General features: G+C 38.0%; 1 protein-coding gene across 2 annotated transcripts in view; it reads right to left on the bottom strand.

Moving 5' to 3' along the window:
- Positions 1 to 22715, bottom strand: part of RPS6KA6 (ribosomal protein S6 kinase A6) — a 40362-nt gene extending 17647 nt beyond the window's left edge. Inside the window, exons 1-9 of one of the 2 annotated variants that reach the window (XM_021405843.1) lie at positions 22375 to 22715; positions 13851 to 13910; positions 10379 to 10495; positions 6825 to 6906; positions 6075 to 6155; positions 5090 to 5169; positions 2228 to 2334; positions 1915 to 1952; positions 735 to 877 (exon numbers count right to left, since the gene is read on the bottom strand). In XM_021405843.1, coding sequence (XP_021261518.1) covers positions 735 to 877; positions 1915 to 1952; positions 2228 to 2334; positions 5090 to 5169; positions 6075 to 6155; positions 6825 to 6906; positions 10379 to 10495; positions 13851 to 13910; positions 22375 to 22455 — 789 coding nt within the window. In that variant the 5' untranslated portion in view covers positions 22456 to 22715. The remainder of the gene's footprint in view (positions 1 to 734; positions 878 to 1914; positions 1953 to 2227; positions 2335 to 5089; positions 5170 to 6074; positions 6156 to 6824; positions 6907 to 10378; positions 10496 to 13850; positions 13911 to 22374) is intronic. The other variant, XM_021405845.1, reaches the window with a different exon arrangement.

Raw genomic sequence — 22715 nt, 5'->3', positions numbered from 1 at the left:
TCCTCCCAGTTGCTTAAAGTGCTAAGTACTGTACTCTTCTCATTGCTACATTAGGCAAACTGGCATGAACTTTTAAAGATATTAAAAAATCTACAAATCTAAAAATTGCTTTTAATCAGTAGTTTACATGACAGCAGCAACTGTAAGGTAATGATGATGTTGGAATATCTTACATAAGCTACTTTAATTACAGTAATAAAATGCCTTCTGTAACCTTATTTTAGACGTTGCTAGACTATGAAAGCAGCAAGAAGATCAAGTTCTAAAACAGTACTTTACTTTTAATGTCAATATGTAAATTTCACACTGATGCTCTAACACATTACAGCAAACACATAAGCGCTAGAGTTACTGTAGTGCAGCAGAGCAATGAGCCAGTAAGCCTGTTATGTACTACTCTTACAAAAACACAATTAATACTCCATTTTTACTTTATGTTTTTAAGTAGCATGCAAAATAAATACACAAACTGAAGTTTCACAGCACGACAACTGTTAAGCTACTAAATGGACCACGTGCATGATTTGAGGTTCCTAGCAAGTACTCCTCACAGGGCTATGCAGCTAAAAAGTTTTATTCAAATTAGTTTCTGTTTCAGTAGCACTTCAGTTATCAACTTTCTCTCCCTCACTTAGGAGGGACAAAGCTATTCTAGACATTATTTCACATTCACTTTAAACATCAGCAGCATATTTATGACTCTTAAGCAAGGTAAGCAGCAAAGCATACAGTACCATGAGAACACCAAAGGACCACCAGTCAGCACTCTGGTTGTGCCCGCGCCTGTTTACTACTTCCGGTGCCATGTATTCTACAGTACCACAGAAAGAATAGGCCTTCTTCTCTTGATCTACTGATTCTTTGCTGAGTCCAAAGTCTACAACAACAGCATTACAAGAACACAGCCAGTAAAGAACTTTACGAGAAAACAGTACTGTAAATAGTTTTTCAAAATAAGAGCATTGACAGATTTTGTTTGCTTGCTTATAAGAACATTACATCATTGTTCTAATCCTCCATGAAACAAGAAACTGCAGATATCCAGAGACCCATCAGAAATTTAGTTTAACGTATGCCAGAAACATTCTATGAAGTAGTGATTAGCCATCAATATTACTACTAAAATATTGAGTTACTAATATTTTAAAATATTATATACTCAGAGCCTTACGATAATCATAAGTTTTCATTTCCTACATGCTACCTGCTTTACTCATACAAAAAAAATGATGCAAACAAATGTGTTCCGTAGAATGTAGTATGTATTACTGAATGATGAAAAGTCCTTGATACTAGTTCAACTCTCAAGACGACGCTCTCAGGATTCCCTTCTTTAAAAGGGGAAGGATTGCTAATCAATTACTCTTTCCTTCAGAAGGAAGGGGGAATTAAGACTGAATTTAAACATATTATATAGAATTTTAAAAATGATGCCTTTTGTAAGTTTCCATCACCATTATTTAAGTCTTTGAGAATTTAAAGGTTTTTCCCCACTCAGAATCTGATAGCAATAACTATAGATCAAAATATAAAATTAAATTTATATTAGTTTCCACTTTAAATGTAATTTTAAGCATTTAGAAACGCAGTCATTTAAATTTCCCACATACTCAAAGCCTTTAGTTTTGTACATATAACTTTCTAGAAGATATATTTCCATTGTTCCTTATAAAGCATTTTACTGCAATTTCAAATGCTTTTTACAGTGATAATCCCAAAACGCAATAATAATAATCAAGAAGTCTTTTTTACACCAAGAGCATCTCTTTCTTTTTTTTAAAAAAGTTTCAGTCAGCAACGTTTAGCCAAACATTGGCCTCACACTTCAATTATCAGTTACACATCTCTTAGGTTCGTAACTAAGCTTACACAGACATATATACAGAAAGTGCTGTACTAATAAATGTGACCTACCTGTTAGCTTGATATGTCCTGCTTCATCAAGCAAAATGCTGAAAATTAAAATTCACATTCACCAATAGACATAAACAGGAATATTTCATGTAACATTTAAAATACAATAGTTAACAATTTTGATCTCCACCACCATCCATCATTAAATTAGCAAGTCAATATTACATTTAAGTCACAAGTGTATTTTCCTTTTTTTTTTTAAGAAAAAATCTTATCAAAATATTTTCAATTTTTTTTTTTACATCACTACAGTAGAAAATGCAAAGCAATGAGCAAAATACACGTAGTAGTGGTAAAATACATTTTACTTTACTTTTCTGGCTTCAGGTCCCTGTATACAATTCCCAAGCTGTGAAGGTGATCCAAAGCAAGGGCCAGTTCTGCGAGGTAGAATTTCACATCTTCCTCTGTAAACATAACCTAATAAGAACTGTATAGATTTACCTTCTGATCTTGTCTTCAATTTTTAAAACTGCAATCTAAAAAAAAAAATACTCCTATCTGCCTTAACTTCAGAACAAGTCTTAGCAGTACTTCATAAAATGGTAATTCACAAATTTACCTAACAGAAATTATATGATAATACACACTAATCATCATGATAATAACCATCAAGTAAAAGAACAATCTGCAACACTTAAAAATAACTGCAGTTACCACAGAGCATTAGCTAACTTTCAAGATAATTAATTTAATTATTGTATTTGGTGTTACTGACCACTAGCATTCCTTCAGCCACAATCCTACACAGATTACTTCCCACTGCATCATAAGTTCTTGTATAAGCAGCTATTTTTCTCGCATTCTCACCAGGTGTCTCAACTGATATTAGAAGTATTTACATACTTCTGTCTAATTTCTGTCTAACGTAAAACATCCTGTGAAAATAATGCATGAGAAAATTAGCAGTGGGATCTGAAAAGCCTAATCTCCTTCTCTTAGGAAAATTTAAAAGGCCCTAGCAAGACATTGAAGAACCAACTGAACCTGCATATCAAACATTTTATAGAGATGCTTTTTTGTCCGAAATATTCTTCGGGTTGTTTCTAATTTTCATAAACAAGAATTTATCTGCTCTGGCTCTTGTCAAGTTCTAGAAATTATGAGACAAACTAATAATCTTCCAGTTTAAAACCTCAAATTCAATTCCAAAAATTAAGTCAATTATTCCCTATTTCTTGAAAGAGCTAGCAACAAGAATAGCCATCTCAACTGCACAGTAAATAGCTAATAAGACTTAATATTACAGTCATTGGACTTACTGATTTAGTAGTACACTGATCAGTACTTTGAATTGCACACTAAATATGTAATGTTGTACTGGCAACAAAAATATTTCTAATTTCCACAGTGTCAGTTATTCATATTGTATGAACAATAAGGCTGTTACGTGATAGAAACAGCATACAAGAAATTTCAACTTGACTTTTTAAAAGCAACGTTAATGCTTGTTCATTTATATCTAAAGGGGAAAGATAACATTATTCTTTGGAACAGCCAAAATGCAAATCTCAAAATATAACAATGCTAAGTGGTAATCCACAGCCTTGGAATAATAATTTCATTTAAAAACTACTTTGTGTTAAATTAAGTATAATGCAAGTCAATGTCATTAGATTTTACCAACGAAAACCTCATTAACTACTCATTTAATTTCCACAGTTGAAACTCTCATACCCACATTAGAACTTCAACACTAACAAAAGCATTTTAATAACCTCATACTAAACCCAATTAACTTAAAATAATCCTTGTGTGGAAAGTATGAAATACTATGGGGAATTTACATATGTATTGTCCACTGTCTTAGCATTACCAGGCATTTTTGAAAACATCCTTTCTTCATAACAGAAAACAAGCACCATTTCCTCTTATATAGAGATATAGCAAATGTTTAAAAGCTATTGTAACAGGTAACTGAAGTCTTCAAAAAAAGTAGAAAATTAGTAAGAATAACCTCACAATTATTAATTCTTTATACCTGAGGGGAGTACATAGCTGATTCAGCCATCTAGTTATTTTTACTATGGGTAAACTTGCATCCCTTAATTTGAGTGTAGTCAGTAATCTGAGCTGTTAGTGCAGAAGAACAGTTCTTTCTACTATACCTGAACTTCCTCTATAATCAGACAGCTATGTCAAAGGAGAGACAGACCCCCTTCCTACCTAGGGTTCCAATAACCCTTTCTACAAGTATGTCTATTCCTTTAACAGAGGTTTTTAACCTTTATTTTTAGAACTTAAGGTTAATAGTTCACTTCTTAGAGATGAAAGATGTTCTACCAAGGTCAATTTTCTTAAAAATCTTTGATTTTTACCTGAAGTAAAGCTTGATTAATTATTGTTTTTTAAATGGGAAGAGGGTAGAGTTCGTGGACTTAGATACTGAGGATACAACCACCTCTGTGCCATTAAAAAAAAAGTAAACCAGATAGATAACCACTTTCTCCTCATTTAGGAAAGTAACTTCTTCCATATTTACATTTTTTAAAACACTGAAAAGCTCTTTAAAATCAAAATTGTTGGGAAAATTTTCCATTAAAAATTTAGAGCTTTATGGAAGGTTTGCAGAAAGAAAATAAAATCTTAAACACGGTCATAATATTTAACATAAAAAATACTTTATGACAAATCTAAAGAAGAGGCAGGCTGTGTCACATTTCCTCCTCTGAAATTCTCTCTCAAGAAAGCAACATAGATGAAAAATTATAGTTCCAGTTACATGCCAAAGTTAGACAGCAGAGGAGCGCCTTCAAAAATGCTCAAATTTCATGAGATTAAACACTGGGATTTATTTTACAGTGCAGCAGAAATCTGAGATGAAGGTTTCAAGGAAAATCTACGCTGACTACAAGCATACAAACTGTATAACTGCTTTAGTTATTGTTGAATTTTAACTTACTTCAGTTGGGTTTCCAAGCAACAAAACATTTTTAGACAAAAGAACTGGCCTTTGTAGATACCAGAGAAAAGCTCAGGCTGCTAGCTAATAAAAACCTAAGGTTACAGCTCATAATTCTGCAATATGTAAGGAAAACCCAACCAAGTTCTTGAAAACTTGACCATGACAAGAATAATGGGGGAAGCCAGCTAGAAAAAAAAAAAAAGAAGAACCCTGATACTGTCAAAGAAAATGTCTATAAGACTGAATTAAGATAAAATTGTAGGTACTTACCTCTTTGGATAATCGCGTGAATACATCTCCTCCCCTGAGAAAATCCAATATTAAATATAGCTTCCCTTCAGTCTGAAAGGCTTTAAAAAAATAAAAAAAATCAACAGTTGTGTGACAAAGAATCTACAAAACGTATCTGAATGCTTTTACAACATGGAGACTTCAGTGAAAAAATGCTTTTGTTTTGGAACAGATATAATTCAGTAGCCAACATGAAATTTATACAAGTTGCTAATCAAAGATTAATTTTTATCACTGACTATGTACTTGCTTCTTCACAGAACACAATCCTCATCACAAGAGATTGTTAAAACACTCTTCTTTATTTCTCCTTTACCAAACAGGGAAACACCAAGTACCTTAATGACTGTTTTGGTCTAACTCAAACATAGAAGTCTCTGCAGAACTCTTAAGAAGAGTTTTCAAAAGAAATCTTTTGAAATTAAAGTACCTTACCTGAAAATTAATATTGTCCTTGTTTAATCTGGGGTAGAGTTAATTTTCTTCCTAGCAGCTGATACAGTGTTGTGTTTTGGATTTAGGATGAAAATAAAGCTGACACCACACTGCTGTTTAGCTGTTGCTGAGCAGTGCTTGCACAGGCCAAGGATGTTTCAGCTCCTCATACGGCCCTACAAGCTCTGGAGCAGAAGGAGCTGGGACAGCTGACCTAAACTGGCCACAGTGATATTCCATGGCACATGGAGTCACACTGAACAATAAGACTAGGGGAGTTGGCCAAGAAGGGGGCTGCCATTGCTTAGGGACTGGCTGGGCACTGGTCACTAGATGGTGAGCAATTGATGGACAACCTAATCACTTTGTTTGCTCTTTCTGCTGTTAATGTTTATTATTACTCTTTTCTTTAGAAATCCGCTGGGTTAAACCACAATATATATATACACATAAGTTCCTTTATCAGCCTTGTCATTTAAAGTTGCTAAAACCATTTGAAGTAATGAAAAAACTGAAGCTAAATACCAACCATAGTGCAGTTTGACGATAAATGGGTGATTTACTTCTACTAATATATCCCTCTCCATTTTCGTACGAACTCTATCCCGAACTGAGGGGAAAAAAGAGCAGGAGTAACAAAAATTAATATGTATAATACAAATGGAACAGAAATGTGGAAAATCTTTATTGTCCAAAATACTTGTACCTTTTTTTTAACAGCATAAGTACTGTTTCTGTATCTGTTTTTTTTAAGTCTTCTGTAGAACATGTTTTCAGACATCAAAACTGAGTTTTCTTTCTTACCTGTCTCAGCTTCCCGTTTTAACTAACTTTAACCTCCGAACTATTTGTACTGAATACATATGTTCCACCTATTAAGATCACTTTATCCCTCTTCAACTACTAACACATCCCATATCTATGGGATTGCCTCCACTAAAGTACCTTCTGAAAGCCAAAAATCTCTAAGTTAGCTTACTATGGCACTTACAACAAAAATTAATGACTTATATTTCAGCCAGAATAGAATTTAACTTAAATATTCAAGTTCACTAACTCAGTTCTCAAATACAACAAAAAACTAAGCAGAATTAAATAATGCAGTTTTAAACTCTGAAAAAAAAAAGGACATTTTACTAAAAAAATAAGCTGTCTGGTCAGATTTGAACTCATGTTTTTGATCTTAAATTGTTTATCAAAGAAATATTTAGACACATTTAAGAGAGACAAGTGCACCTAAAACCTACTTTCTAAAGTTCATATAAAACAATAGACATACCTTTTAAAGAAGCTTTTTTCAATACTTTCATTGCATAAAGTTGTCCAGCATCAGGACCAATTATTTTCCTTACGAGGAAGACCTAGTAATATAAATGTTGCCTTTAAAATCACAACTGGAAATGTCTTACATAAATATTAAAATCAACCTTTTTCTTTTTCTAAAAACATCATTACGTTTAGCTTCATCTGAGCTTCATACTGAGAGACAACATATCTCTAGTCTCCATCCCATTCCCCAAAAACTCCACAGAATGAAAAGATGAAAAACATTTGCAACAAGACTTTCTGCATAAGTAAGCTTGATAAGCAACTAGAAAACTGTCACAAAGCATTTGCAAGCTTACTAGCTTCAGACACCTTTGGTATTCTTTCCTCAGCATTCACTTTTAAGGAAAGGACAAAATTGCACTCCCTTGGTCAAATTAAAGGCACATACACTACCAAGTTCTTAAGTACCCAGATCTTTCTTCAACTATACATTCTTTCCTGCAGCCATCAAGTATTTGTCAAATAGAGTACCTGGATAGCGTGTGTTTTTTTTATAGTACTTTCTTGAGAATTACAACAGCAGGACTGTCTGGTCTGCCACCACTTAGGCTAAGAGATTTTTGAGGTTTAAGGCTTGAATCTGAAGTACACATCAGGTTATGTTAATCAACTCCGTAAGAGTGGCGAGACAAAGGCAAGTAAACCTCACTGTTTGTGATCAAAGTAATCCCTCCCTCAGGAATAGAAACAGCAACAGGTTCTTCTACTCTTACCAAAGGGGTTTTTACAATATACGGTATATAACTTAACATTAAGAAACTTATAATGTTAATTAGAAAATGCAGCATGAATACATGCATCTCCACCAACTAATATTCTAATGACTAGGTCTTTCAGTTTTATAAAACTGACTAGTAAGTGCTTCTGTTTTTAATAATTGCTATTATAATAACAACAATTTAGTTCCGAGCAATTTTGTCCCTCCCTCAGTTTTCAATATTCAAATAACAAGAGAATATGAAGAACTACTTCAAATTGCCTCTGGTATTACTTACACTCAGATTTTCCTTGATACTAGATTAATTTACACATATGCTTCTTTAGAAGCGATTAAATATCTAGAAATTATTAAGAGATATGCTTGTAAACTTTCTCATTCTAGTATCAAGAATCTAGTATCAGTATTTCAAGCTCTGATTAGAAAAAAGTCATTATCATATTTCCTTGTTATCAAGCTTTTATTGTTAACGTTTTGCCCAGTGATTGACCTACAGCACTGCTCCACATTGATGCTCAAATAGTCAAGGCAGTAACTCAAATGCTAGCAAACAGATTAATATACTCACAATACATTATAAAGTAAAACATCAATAAGTCTATACAAATATTCTAATGCTTAATAACTAGCAGCTTCTGATCACGTAAGGAATCCATGTGCTAGTTACAAATACTAGCTAATAAGGACCTAAAATAGCTGCTGTTGTGAAAAGTCCTTTAACACCATTTAATTCACAGACAAATTTGCCTAATCCCACATCTCACTGAGGTGAGTGCAATGGCTGCTTGTCCAATTGTAAAGCCCAAATTAAAATGGACACATTGCGCAAAGCAATGTGCCTAAGCTAATCAAAGACCATCTTCAGCAGACTGGACGCTGAAATCTCAGAACATTAGCAGAGGCTGAACTGAGAAGCTCAGTAACGGACACAGGGTTTAATCCTTCATTTCAGATGCTGCAGCAGTACACTGGGCCAGAGGAAACAAGCCTTCTGTTTGCTGAATCCAGAAGAAAAGGCCTGGGAGGTACGAACTGGAGTGAGAAACGAAGTATCACCAAGGCAGCAGCCACCTATCTTCATTGTTTGTTTTCTCTTTTAAACAGAAAACAACAAACACTAGATAAAACCAGCCCTGTTCTGAAACGTAACAGTAACCATCTGGTTCTTAAAGCTGGCTCTTGAGCCAACTACTGCCAGGCTTCAAAAAGCTCCCAGACACCTCGCCAAGCTGGTGGGTTCTGAGCAAGAGCATTCCTAAAGCTATCAGGTCTGAGAACTGTAAAATGAGAAACTAACTGAGTCAGGGATAGGATGTCTGGTACCAAATGTGCTGAACCCTGAGATAGTTTAAGATGTCTCAAGTTCAGAGGAATAAATGCATGGAGCCACAATGTCTAAAAGAGACAAAGCACAAGAGGGAGTTGAAAACCAACTCCTTCAGGTAAAGAAATGTTTCTTAAGCTGTAAAACACTAAGAAACTACTTTAAAGGCTATTTTCTAACCTCTCACTTATTCAAAGAACGCATTCCTAATGTCTGAATTATTTTTCCCCTCTTATACAACTCAGAGGTTTGTTCTTGCCACAAGGAAAAAAAAAAGAGAAACAGCAGAAGAACAATCATCTTTATGTATTTTTCCAAAGAAGAAAATACAGTTGACAAGTGTTGCAAAAATCTAGTTTAAAAGTCTGGTTTTAAAATAAATTAGCTATTTATATAATAGGATTAATAGTCTAACTAGTGTTTCAAATTAAGTGTTTGAGCCACTTTTAATTTCATTTCTGCAATGTAACAGCAAGAAGTACATTACAAAAAATTACTGTAAGAGAATTGCCACATTTCTTACATAATCTATTTAAATAACTTTTCACTTAGTGCCTGTATCTGTAGGTCTCTTGACAAATACAGCAAAATAAAGAAAATGAAACATTTCCAAGGTTATTTACTTTATTGTTACTTCAGTTCAAGCTCCTAACTCCCACAGTCATCCCTCAGTATCTACATCAATCCAGCTTTCTCTTTTCAGGAAGAGTCAAACGTTTACGCTCGTACCAAATAGCATCATTAAAAGATAAATCACCTCCTCTGTACATGTCTGTCAATGCTTATTGCACCACTAGTGCCTCCCAAGCATCAGTCAGAACTACAGAACACAAGTCCACTGAACAGATATTAATTCCAGTCCATAAGTAGACACTGCACAAGAATCTCAAAACAGCTGAAGATACCATGATTTTATTTCAAATAACCATGGCATGGGGCAAACAGAACGCCTCCGAGCTGTTGCATAAAAAACACCCCTAAGCCTCCAATCCAAGTGCTAAAATCTTTTGCTATGGTGTCATAGTTTCCGTGTAGCTGCAGACATCAGCTGAGATGAACAGGCATGTCTGTGGCTCAGTCAAAGCAAACTGTAACTTCCCAAGGCAGACTTCCTACAGATTTGCTACTTGTCCTTCTGCATAGAGACTGATGCTGCTGCCTATCTGGATCTGATATGATTCGATGTCCTGCTGTAAATACTGCTCCTTTTACACCAGAGGAAGACTGGAAAAAGATGGTTTTCATCAGTTTCTTTTCAAACATTACCAGAGACTCAGATATGGCAATGTCATTCTTCCTCAACAACTGTACTTGATCTCACCCTTCCCAGGTCCAAAGTCTGGACAGGTCTGGAGAAAGACGTTGCTCTTCTAGTAACATACATCCCTACTAGCATTACCATAAACAACACAAAGCTGGTTTCAAAGCGGGCATCAGAGGAGCACAAGATTTGTTGTCTTACCTTTCCAAATGACCCCTGACCAAGAACCTTTAGTAGTTCAAACTGTGCTGGATCTGCTTTCTCACATCCTTCTTTCACGTGATGGGTAATGGGAATTTCTTTTACACTTCCTTCATCCTGTTATTTCAAAGTAAACAAGATACAACAATGAAAAGTCCTGAATCAATCAGCTCTTATTAGAGCTGCCAGTAAATGCTTTTCTTTTATTAAAATATTTCAAATTGTAATAAGGCCTAAAAGAAAGCTGTTCAAATGGGAAGGTTTCCATCCATACTCTCTGAAACAGATGCATGTTTAAAATGTCTAAACTGAAATCAAATTCTCACCCAATTGAATAACACATTTCCTTTAGTCATAAATGTTACAACTAGAGCAAACATGAGTTTTCCTACATGAAATGAATAAATGCACTGATTTTTAAACCAAGTCTGAGAAGATCCTTCTGTGCTTTACCTTTGCCTTAGCTGCCTTTCATTTTCCCAGTGATTGCTCTTCTCATCCTTTCCTTTCCTGAAATAGTCTTAATGAAAGCTAAATTGAATTTCATCATTTTACATAATTATTGCTTTTCACAGCAGCAAGTAATAAATATGGTCATCCACTATTCTAGCTAAAGGACTCCATGTTGTTTGAAGAGCATAAATAATACATGAATCATGTACTCTCATGTACAGATGAAAGGATTCTCAACAGAAGAAGTGCTCTCTGAGGTACAGGGCTCATGGAAAAGCTTCTGTGTGGCATCCTCCCTCAGAAAGCTGAAGGCAATGCTGAGAGGTAGGTACAGATTTAGCATTCTATTGACTTTTTCCCTGTTGCTGTAGTCTTCAGCAAAGTAAGGCACAGCAGCTACAAATGTGAAGAGACAATCATCCATGATGAAAACAAAGCAGATTAAGTATTGCAGCTCTATAAAATTTATGGTCTAAGAAGTTTCTGGAAGCCAAAACAACTGAGATGTCAAAATCAGCACCCTTCAAATTACGTGCCAAAGCCTGCAACAGCAACCTGAGCTTGCAAGCAGAAGAGAAACAAGAGTATCTCTTGGTCCTAATAAAAATACCAATGCATCTCTCATGTGCAGTAAATAAAACCCAATCGCAACAGAAAATCCCGTGAACAGAAAAACAGCATGCTGATGTCTTGAAGGTATCCAAGTAATTATTAAAGTTTTGAGGTGAAGAGAAGATAGAAGAACAATTAAGTAAAAGCAGACCAGGAGAGAAACAAGAAATAATATATATCCCAACAATCTACAGTGCATTGCTCTCCCTCAGTGAGGAATACAGCTACCACCAGACACCATCAGACAAAGCACTTAATCAAATGACTGTTTTAATAAATACCATCTTTCTATAGATGGGTTGCTACATGAAGCCTTGCAGATTAAGACCATGCATGAAAGCTTACAATCAACCTTATCAGTCTTAACTCAGACATATCAAGATGTAATTCTCTCGGCCATGTCATACATAAGATCCAGACAGAAATCTGAACATCCAAATATGGATGTATTTCCTTCAATAACAAGAAAAAGCACGGGCAATGTCTCTGTAAATTCGCAAACCATAGAGCAATGTTATTGCTAGAGTCCTTTCCCCTCCCCAACAGTTCTTGTTTCGCTCTCTTTCTGGGAAAAGTCCTGCTTCCCAGGCACAGGTAGGTGTCAACAGAAGGCACTGCTGCATAACAAAGTGAATTCTCAAATTCACACTCTAAGCTACTTTATTTCATCTTTCTTCACAAAAAAAATAGCTGACATACACTGATGATATAGCATACACATCCCAACTTTATTCTACCCATCCATCTTGCTGACTGTGCAGATATATATCTACACTAAAGATTCTTTTTTTTTTTTTTTAAATAACCCACAACCTTGGATGTAAGGCAGGAAAAATACTAGCAGTTTGTATCACCTGATGACAGAAAGCAGCAGTTCCTCTCGTTGTGTACCAGGCTGAACAAGAATATTAACTGCTAGTTCTTTCTATGAAGCATGTAAACTCTCTTCTCGGAAGACTTTTTACCTCAACATCTTAATCTGCATTGCTTAGTACCATGAACCTTTGCATGAGAAAAGATATTTAAGAGCTCCTCTATTCTTCCATTTATCACCTACCCCCAGTCATTAGCCTGTAATATCACATTTGGTTGCTCTGGGCACGGTATTTCTAAACGTGACTGAGGAGAAAAATGTTTTCCATGCAAATAAAGACTAACTAGAGATGTATTATATGAATTATTTTTGTAGGTAGTTTTGCCTTTATGAAGGAAGTCTATACAATTTTAGCTACTTAACTATCCTCAAAGCCTTAGAAATTGGCATGACTAAGGTTTAAAAGATCTCTGCATCATCAACAACAAATGAGCAGACAAAGAGTTGAACAGATATACAAGCCAGTTTCATTTTCACTTCTAGTTTGGTCTCCATCAATTGCAAATTCGGTTCTGATGTGCTCTGCTGCTTCAGTAGCAAATCTACTGCAGGTTTCAGGTACCTGCTCTCAGTGAGCTGCCTTGCAAAAGAGGAATCTATTCCCAGCAGGTTACATAGAAGACAAAGCGCTGAAAGAAATGCCACAATCAGTTATGGCTTTTCACCATCTTATTAGTTACAGCTTGACTGGTATGTAGCTGCAGGCACCCAACAAACAAGCTCAGCAACATCCTTCTGGTTCATGTACAGTGAAAGACTGACACACAACCCACTGCTCATCTCTCTTTGCTATGTGGAAGATGATGACCAGGCAGGTTTACTTGCTTACTCCACACCAGGAAACAGACAAGCATCACATGTTTCTATTCCCAAGTTTATTCTCTAAATCATTTAGTTAAAATTTTTTATTGCAACACAAAGCAATGGGCAAGATCCACTTGATACGTTCTTCCATGATCCTGTTCAAAAATATCAAGATGAACATGCTGGAAAATGGCAGTTTTTCCATGCAAAGAACAATGATCTTCAGCATCTCCTAAAAACGCAAGTTACTGAGGCAGTGGACTGAAGCCCCGCTAAACAAGGTTTAGCCAGTGTATTTCTACATAAATGTGAAATGAACGTATTGGTACAAAAACGAATTGTTATCTTCTAAATAAACGTAAGCAACCACATTAGAAGAAACACATTATCTGTTCTGTAGCAAGAGAAGCACTAAGCACGCAGCATATAAAAGATTCAAGGTTGGACTGAGCATTTTCTGAGCTTGAGAGACCTGTAAACACTCTCTTCAGTACAGATGAACTGCCCTCCATGAAGTACAACCTCACATTGCCAGCTTTCCCAAACAAGCCACTTAGGCCCCTACCCAGGTGCTGATCTTCAAAATCATCTTAGAGACAGAGCCTCTTCCCATGTGGTCAAATAAAAAGACATGTTCCAAACTCACAGAACAGGCAGCGTATACATTTCTCTTCAAAAGGAAGTCATGCTAATGAGCGTCTAAACTGAACAGACATCAAGTATACTTACATGGTAGGAATATGGTTCACCTTCTTCCATAGGCTCGTCTGCCATTTTAAGGCCATTTAGCTAGAGAGGGAAAGGATAGGGATGGAGGATGAAGAAAAGAAACAGTAAGATGAAATACTTTTGAAAAAACAGTTTTTAATTTGACTAGTTTACATTCTAGAGTTCACATGAAATTTGCTAGTCTTGATTCTGTAATTTAAAACCTTAATTTCAAACAAGAGCTACTACTGCTTTCAGTATATCCCCTTCTAAGTGTCATTTCAGTGCTTTTTAATTTGAATTAATTTAAAACTCCTTCTCTAAGAACTGCAGATACCATCCATACAAGATGATACTAACACAAAATTTTTCTACTCTGCACAAAATCTATGTCGCAGATGCTTTTTAGAAACCTGAACTCCTGCAGTCTGCTGCTGAAAATTAAGTTCCAGTTTGAACAGAAGAAAAAACAGAGGTGATTTTAAGGCTTTCCGGGGGCAAGGACATGCACTAGAGAGGGTAGAATGGAATGAATACCACAGAATACTTACTTTACAGAAAACATATTTTAGTACCTATTTCCTTAATAATAGTAACAAGATTCCTCTAAAAACGTACCAGCATCAAAGACGATTTAAATACCTTGGAAACGAGGTATTCAAACTTTGGTGAAATTCTTCAGAAAATACGGATCTGTATATTAAAATATTGGTGGATCAATTACCAAAATAATACCTTCAAGAGGCAGGAAAGTACAAAATGCCTCTGGACAGAAGCAAATAAGTGGCATGGTCTTAAATGGGAATATCACAACGCCCCCGCTTCGACCATCAATTAAAAAAAAAGATATCAATCCCATTGTCAGTGCATAAAAGTAGTTTAATTTATAAATAGGGTTCTTGAGTTTAAGGACTTCTTAAGTGAGAAGCAATTTGATGATGTTTAACTGAAAAAAAACATAAAATCGAAAGATACGCTCTGTTTCAACATGCAGAGTATTAATTATAAACTGGAAATACCTGATAAAATGGGTGAAGCCAATTATGGATTTTACTAGTGATAATTGCTAATTTGTTTACGTTAAATGCTCAGCGTAACTACCTTCATGTGGCACAGATCCTACACAAGAAAATACTAAACAGAAATCAGAAAGTACGATACACAAACTCAAAATTACTTTTTTCTTCAGAACAAGAGTTGAAGCAAGTAAGTTTTTGAGTAGGTAATGACGTATTTGTCTTGTACTTCTAAATTTATCTAAAATACATGCCTAAGATACCAAAAAGACAGTACAATTACCAGTATGTGGATGGGTAAAACACAGGATTACAAGTAATCTTGAAACACTGTACAGACCATGCCCCTGTTTAAGAACAGAACAGAAAGCCTGACAGACGAGTCAGGCTGAAAGGACAGCTTCATGTGGTTGCGTCATCTATGCAAACCCTCAACCACATGCACTGCTCCTCCCAGAAGGGCTCTTCTTGAGAGCTAAGTCCTAAATTAATGATTTTGATAACATTAGGTCTCCAACTTCTGTATCAAGATGCTAGCACTTATTTTTAGACTATATCCTCACTGACAAAAGTAATCAGAAGACACAGTATGAGGCTTTGTTTACTCTTGCTCTTCTCTGTCTTTTCATATTTTAACAACAGATAACACACACTGCTCCCATTAACTACAAGTCCAGGTGATCATGTAACAGAAGGCCCATCTACCTAAACAAGAGCAGGCGTATTTATCACTTGCTCGTCATGCATATGCATCATGCATTGCCCCCTTGATCCTCCAGGGGATACACAAACCTATTACACCGGATGCAGAAACCTTGCACACACTACAGAAGCCAACGCATTTCTTGTGCTGTGTAACTTTTTTTTTGGTGTGCCTTCTTTGAATTAGATACTTGGGGGGGAAAGGAACACCCACTGTAATTAATTCAGTACTAAGTAATTGCGTGATGCAAAAGTTCAGACCAGATACAAATGCCAATCTCATTTAAAATGACTCAGTGCTATCCGATTTATTTTTACAATTTTAATAGAATACATTCAAGTGTAAATTAACATGAAGCCCACCAAAGTTGTCCAAAAACCATCAAAGAAACGGGATTCCACTCTAGGTACTCAGAAATACGACAGTTCCTCGCTCATGGACTCACACATCATTTATTGTATATTTTGACCCTCTTTAAATAAGGTAAACACTTTCCAAGTTCTGTTTCTTAAATTTAAGCTCTGGAACCAGTATTACTGGCCAGTAGAACTGCAGATACACAATGAAAACAGTAGCTTAACTCCAGATAATCTCACTATTGCTGCTGGAATGAGTTTATGAACCAAAAACCTGTATGCTATTTGATCTACTTAGTTTCTAAGTATGCCATGCAAGCATACTTTCAGCTTTATGGCAAATCAAATACAGTAAGTTACTGTATTTTTATGGCAGGTAATCAAATGTCATCTTAATTAATAACTTCCTATCATACACTTTCCCCCTTCATTATTGTCCTTTTTTCCCTGTCCAATCTCTTCACAATTACAAAGACTGGGATGCCCGCCAATCTTGAGTCCAAAGAATTTTATGTTCAAGCACATCAATCTATGTTCATTGCCTGACAGACACACAGACAACTATACTTCTGCCTTATTCGTTCGTGAATCCTGGTCACCATCCATTTAAAAGAAAAAACAAAACCAAACCACTGTCAGACCACAATCCAAGAGCTAGTAGTTTAAAGAAATCATAAATTGGTTATTCAATTAAAAAACATTCTATGACAAAAATCAACATATGAGTACTCTGCCTAGTTACTTCTATTGGCCAGGCTTCAGTAACTAGAAGATTCTACCGCCTCTCATAAACTACAAAAAAAAAATTAATATTCAATTCCCACCTTTACAGGAAAAAAAAAGTAGAAAATTCTGCTTCTTCAGCTAAGTAAGATCACCTTTAGTGATTTAAACACAAATATTCATAAACAAACATACAAAGGGCAGGTCTGTTTTAACTTTTAAGTGTGTAATTACTTCCTAAACATCTATGAACACAGAAATTGACTTTATCACTGAGAATTAGAAAACATTCCCTCTTTGTAGAGGCCAGAGGAAAGGAAGCAAGTACCAGATTTCCGAAAGATGCTTTCACCCTTGAATCATTTTGCTGTACGGTACTTCTGAATTTCTGCAATTAGCCAAACATCTTGAAGATTTACTTGCACTAAGATACAAACTAAACTCAGACACTGAGGCAAACAACAGCAACGCTTTCCAAATAGAAACTTTTAAAATTAAATACTCCACATTGTTGATCAGTATAAAAATTAACAAAAATCACTATATAAAAAGATGAAAACAAAGCTAATGTCAGACAAGGCGGCAGGTAAGAAGCTTACCAGAGGTGCAGGCTGAGACCCAGTGCTGTAGTGCTGAGTTCTGAGTTAGCTCAGTGTAACCTGCCTTCTAATTTAATGCAATGGGTCCCATGACTAGTTGGGACTACACCATATTACCGCGAGAGAATATCTAAACTTCTGAGGGCTAGTAATAGGCTTACATGCTATTGCACATGCTTTCCCTCAGACAGTTTTGGCAGGGCAGAGGAATCCCAGAATTACCAAAGATCTGAACTGTCTAACTCAATATACATTTTTCATACTAAGGACATTTTAACTATTTACATGGTAAATGTATCATGGTTTGGGAGGTCTGTAAATTCAGACCAGACAAATGGTCACCAAAAGCACCTCACTGCAATGAAAAACAGTATGGCACAAGACATACCACTTGGCTTCCAAATCTACAGACGTATTTCCTCAAACACGCCAAGATGTAAGAGAGTAAGTTTACATTAAAAGCCCCTTATTCTGAAGGCTTTAAAAAAAATTACTTCCGAAAAAAAAAAAGTGTTAAGATGACCACATTTGTTCTTCTCTTATTTTGAATTACATATGCAAAAAGTCTGCGTGTTAATTTAATTAGCAGCATTCTGGCTACTGATGTGAATTTCATGAGACTGAACTAAGAAATTTTGTTGTTTTTTTTTTAATATACATCCAAACAGGCAGAGATTTTTATTACTGATTTTAAGCATCGTCTAAAAACTTTCGGAACTGAAGTTTAAAGGAACTCATTCTTACTACAAGACATCCACAGCTTCTCAATGCAACAGATTATTATTATTATAAACAAAAATGTATATTTTAACCCTGGGCATCGTTGCTGTATGCATATGGGTTGAATTCAGGGCTCTTTGTCAGCAGGACTCACATGCCTCCAGGAGGGACAAGGCAAACACCTCAGGCTGTGAGCAGGGCCAGGCTGCACTGAAGGCCAGCAGGCCCAGGTTCCCCTGCCTCACCGCTGGGCTAGGCCCGCATCCTCTCGCAAGAAGAGGCCGGATAACTCACACCACTTTAAATATATCAAGTGGCACAGGGAGATAGAGCTATACACCACTAAAAAAAAACAAAAAAACACAAGCGTTCCTAATTTTGTAATTCCCAGGCAAAGTTACAGAACTCTTCTCCTGTGGCAAATGAAATGTACATTCAGACAGGCTATCAAACCTTCAGCAACATGTAATTAGTGATTTTAAGGGAACATTTTGATCCTCTCCATTATCAGATGCAGACCTATGCACGTCTTGTACTTGCTATCGCCGCAGCAAGCCAAAACCCTGGCCACAAGCATGGGGACTGCCAAGTTTGTCAGGGTCTACAGACCCTGACACCGCTGCCTGGCAGGAAGCAGGCTGCAGCTGCACAGCCCAGTGCGTACAGCAACAACTCAGTCATTTTTAGATATAGCACTCATGAAAACAATGTATTTCAAGTTTTATTCTTGATGTAATGAAGTACTACCTCCACATACATACTGAACTTCCATACATCAGAAACTAACAAGTCATACAAATCTAAAGGGATAGGGAAGATTGTAGGAACTGAGGTGAGCCACCTCAGCTGAGCCCCAGGTCTACTAGAGACTCACAAATCTTCCACAGCTATGTTCTGAAGCAATATACCAAATACTGCTGCAGCACTTCTCAATGCAGAGAGACATCAACTGTTTTCCATTTAGGAGTATTAGTGTGCTTACTTCTCCCCTCTTCGTTTAAGGCACTTTGTTCTTGTGAGACTTTATAAAGACTGGACATTGCTGCAATGGCTGAAGGCTCTCAATTCACAAGTTATGTGCAACTATGATTACATTTTTTTTTCCTTAGCATAACACTGCCTAATTGTGGAGATTTCAGAGATACACAGAACTAGGTAGCTGAGTCATCCACGTCACTGCCAGTAATTACTCACAAAGGAGTTATGCAACTCCTAGCACTGACAAAATTCAGTGGCCTTTGACAGACCAGGATCTGAACACGCTTGAAAGGATGAACTGAGAACACGGTCCAAAATCAAAGATATGTTGACTTAAATTGCCATGGACAGACTACATACAACAGCAGCAATGTTCAACTTGTGAGCTTGCCTTTTTGAAGGCTGCAGTGCCCAGTGCAGCCCAGATTTCTGGCTGAATGCTTTTATTTCTAGTCACTTTGCTGTTCCAGCCTTGCCTTTCTTGTCACCTGCAGGCAATTAGGCATCTAACTTTTGAAGTATTTGCTTCAAAAACAATTGAGTATGAGGCTGCCTTTATGCAATTCACACTATTCATACACTTAGAAACTCAACTGCACTTCTCATTTAAATGCATGCAACACCACTTCTATTAAACAAGCAGAAAATTCCACAATTACTGTATTCTGCTTAATTCTGACTACTTTGGCATTTCGTTGGCTTGACCAATAAGACATTAACAGATACTTTCCTGTCTCTTTGTAGATCATGGCTATTTTCATAATCCACTACAGTTGTTTATAATCAACGCCTCTATTGTATTTTTTTATGACAACGAAAATACTCAGTAATCCTATATTGGGAAGGAAAGAAGTTCACTCAATATTTGAAGCTTAAATTGCACGACACTTAATTCTTTTACCTATGCTTAAGGAATTACCATAGCTACAGAACTGCTTCACCAAGTGGCACTGTGAAACATACGGAACATAAGAATAGACATGAACTTCCATGGTACACGGTTCCAAATCTCAGCCTCAGCACTTCAAAGAAGCCCAGCATGAAAAACCGCAAAATAATTCAATCCTAAACTTCCTCCAAAAGTTTGTGCTGCTTGTATGCATTCAAGCATGAAAGTTGTTTCCCACCTTCAAGATCGCATTCTTCCCTTGCCAACTGTTTTTAGTTCATCAAGTTGTCACAAGTGCTTCTTCACTGGAAATGCACTTATTTCTAATAAAGTAATTCTAAATTTAGTCAAAAACAGATTCCTCGGAGAGCACTGTTTCTCCAATTTTTCCTCCTATGGTAAAACTAGTGGAGGAAAGCTCCAGCAAGTGCAAGTAATTTAATCTTTAAAAAATAAAACGATTTCTCAATAACACTATTTGATCATATCTCCAGCTAGTCCAAGGTCACCTAGACCTATCAAATTGCAACACATTGTTATATGAATTATTGTAAGCAATAGTTCATTCCAGAAATGTGAATCCAAACCAAACCACCTTTGTTAAATCCTCAGAACCAAGTAACATAAAGGTCCAGCAAGTCAGAAGCACTACATATCCCTGAGATCCACCTGAGATTAAGCGTTATGACAACACTAATTATTTGTTAATGTAACTTGGGAACATCCTACGCAACCTGAAGAAACTGGTTTTTGTATAAATGAAGTCTTATACACCACTAGCCAAATGTGACAAGGACATAATGTCTCACTTTAATCACAGCACGACTGAAGCAGTTTTGGGAAGATACTGTTAGGTAAGCAGTTCGTGTATGGGCTTGAGAAAAACACAATTTAAATATCAACTGCTGCAAACACAGCATCCATCACTCCCTGCTCCCCTGGCTAGGTGGGCCCACGGATCCACCTGTCAGGTGTTCTTTTCATTCTGCCAGATGCCAGCACAGCATTCAGGGCAAATCCTGGGCCTGCGCCGCATGAACACAACACTCTGCAAGCAGTGCCAATGGTGGTGCAGGGGTATTTGTGCAGCCAAAGTATACAGCAACATGGGCAATAACCATGTTTTACATTCCAACTGCAACACTTGAACTTCAGGTACTTCAAACCTGAATGTATCGCAATACTCTTAAAGAGCAGTTGACCCATGCCAAGAAAGTTCTCAGGTATGCAGTAAGCCTCAATCCTGAACTACAGCATACTATTTTTACAAAGCCTTAATAGTAACAAATAAGCTTTAATACTTCTGGTGACTTTTTAATCCCTACCTGTAGCTTCACTAGCATAATTAGGATGTCTCTATTACTAAGCTACATGGACTGTGTTAATTATGAGATCATTAGAATATTCTAAAGTGCAGCAGCCACAGTGCAGAAACGCGCATCCAGTAACCGCAGTGCTTGAACGTGGCTTTCTGTAGAAACAGCAGTAGAAAATTAAAGAAATAAATCCAGAATCTTGAACTTCATGGCTTTATTCCTATTGTGAATTACTGTGTTTTCCTTTCATGCGTACACATTTACACTATCAGAGAAGCAAATTTCAATGTGATCCTTTAAAGGTGATTATGTCACTTGTCCCAAAAGTGGAACACAGGCCTACTTCGCACACTTTGTACACAGTGACAGACTGCTACAGACCTCTCACCCATGATAAGACAAGACTCCTGAACCACAGAAAGCAAGTCCAACCAGTTTGGAGCAGCTCTGTTTAGATAACATCTTTCACGTGTCTAGCGCAGCAGGGAGCAATCTTCCACTTGTCATACCTGACGACACAGTGATGTAATCCCACACTTCTGATTTACAAGTGCCAAAGTTTCAATACCTGAGCGTTGCTTTCCGCTTGAGGTAACACATGACCCGAGCACGACAACCGTGCCAGTTTTAAGACTGCGTTTGGTTCTCACTTACGGGCACACACACTGAGCAGTGCCGCGAAGATACCCTCGAAGCTGTCCCTCTTTATGATCCCTTGCTCTTAGTGGAGCACAAAGACCCAGGGGCAGCAGCGCGACGTTAGCAGAACCAGATTCCCAAAAGTTGGACCAACTTTCCGCGGTCGCTACGACCACAAAACTGAGACGATAACAACAAAAGCTCCCGAGCTGCGCAGCACCTGGCACCGGTAACTACGGGGACGCGCAGCACGCCAGCTCCCAGCGCAGCCTCACACGTGTCACCCCTCAGCCCCGGCAGCGCTCACCCGCGGGGGAGCGGAGCTTTGTCATCACTTTCCCAGCCCAGCAGCCGGCGCCGGGCACGGCTCGGGCCGCGAGGAAGTGGCGTCGGCCGCCGGCGGAGGAAGCGGCGGGGCCGCGCCGGGTACGCGGGGGCGAGAAGGGGCTACTGGCTCCGGAGGAGCCGCGCCGCGCTCCGCCCGCTCTCTTCCCCCTCCTCCTCCTCCTCCTCCTCCTCCTCCCGCCCCCGGCCCGGCGGCTCCCACGCGGCCGGGCAGAGGCAGGCAGGTGCCCGCGGGGAACCTCCGCCCCGCCCCGCACTGACCTCGCCGCCGCTCACGTACAGCTCCATTTTGTGGCAGGGCTCCGGCTCCTCCACGTCCTCCAGCGGAGCGCACGGCACCATGTCCCGGCTCTCCCCTGCCCGCCGCTCTCCTCCTCAACGGGGGAGCCGCCGCCAGCCGCCTCTGCGCATTCCCTGGCGGCCCGCGGCTGCTGGAGAGGCAGCTGAAGGGAGGGGAGGCGGGTGGCCGAGGCGAGCCCACTGCCCACGCAGCGCGGCGGAGCTCGGGCTACTGCTGCTGCCGGCCGGCGGGGGCGGCTCCGCTCTGCGCTCCCCCGCGCACACCCCCCAACATGGCGGGCGCCGGGGGCGGGGCCTGCGCG

This window comes from Numida meleagris, chromosome 8 (assembly GCF_002078875.1).
Source record: "Numida meleagris isolate 19003 breed g44 Domestic line chromosome 8, NumMel1.0, whole genome shotgun sequence".
Taxonomy (NCBI): domain Eukaryota; kingdom Metazoa; phylum Chordata; class Aves; order Galliformes; family Numididae; genus Numida; species Numida meleagris.
The sequence above is the reverse complement of the archived record's forward strand: the minus strand, read 5'-3'. Positions and strand labels throughout refer to the sequence as shown.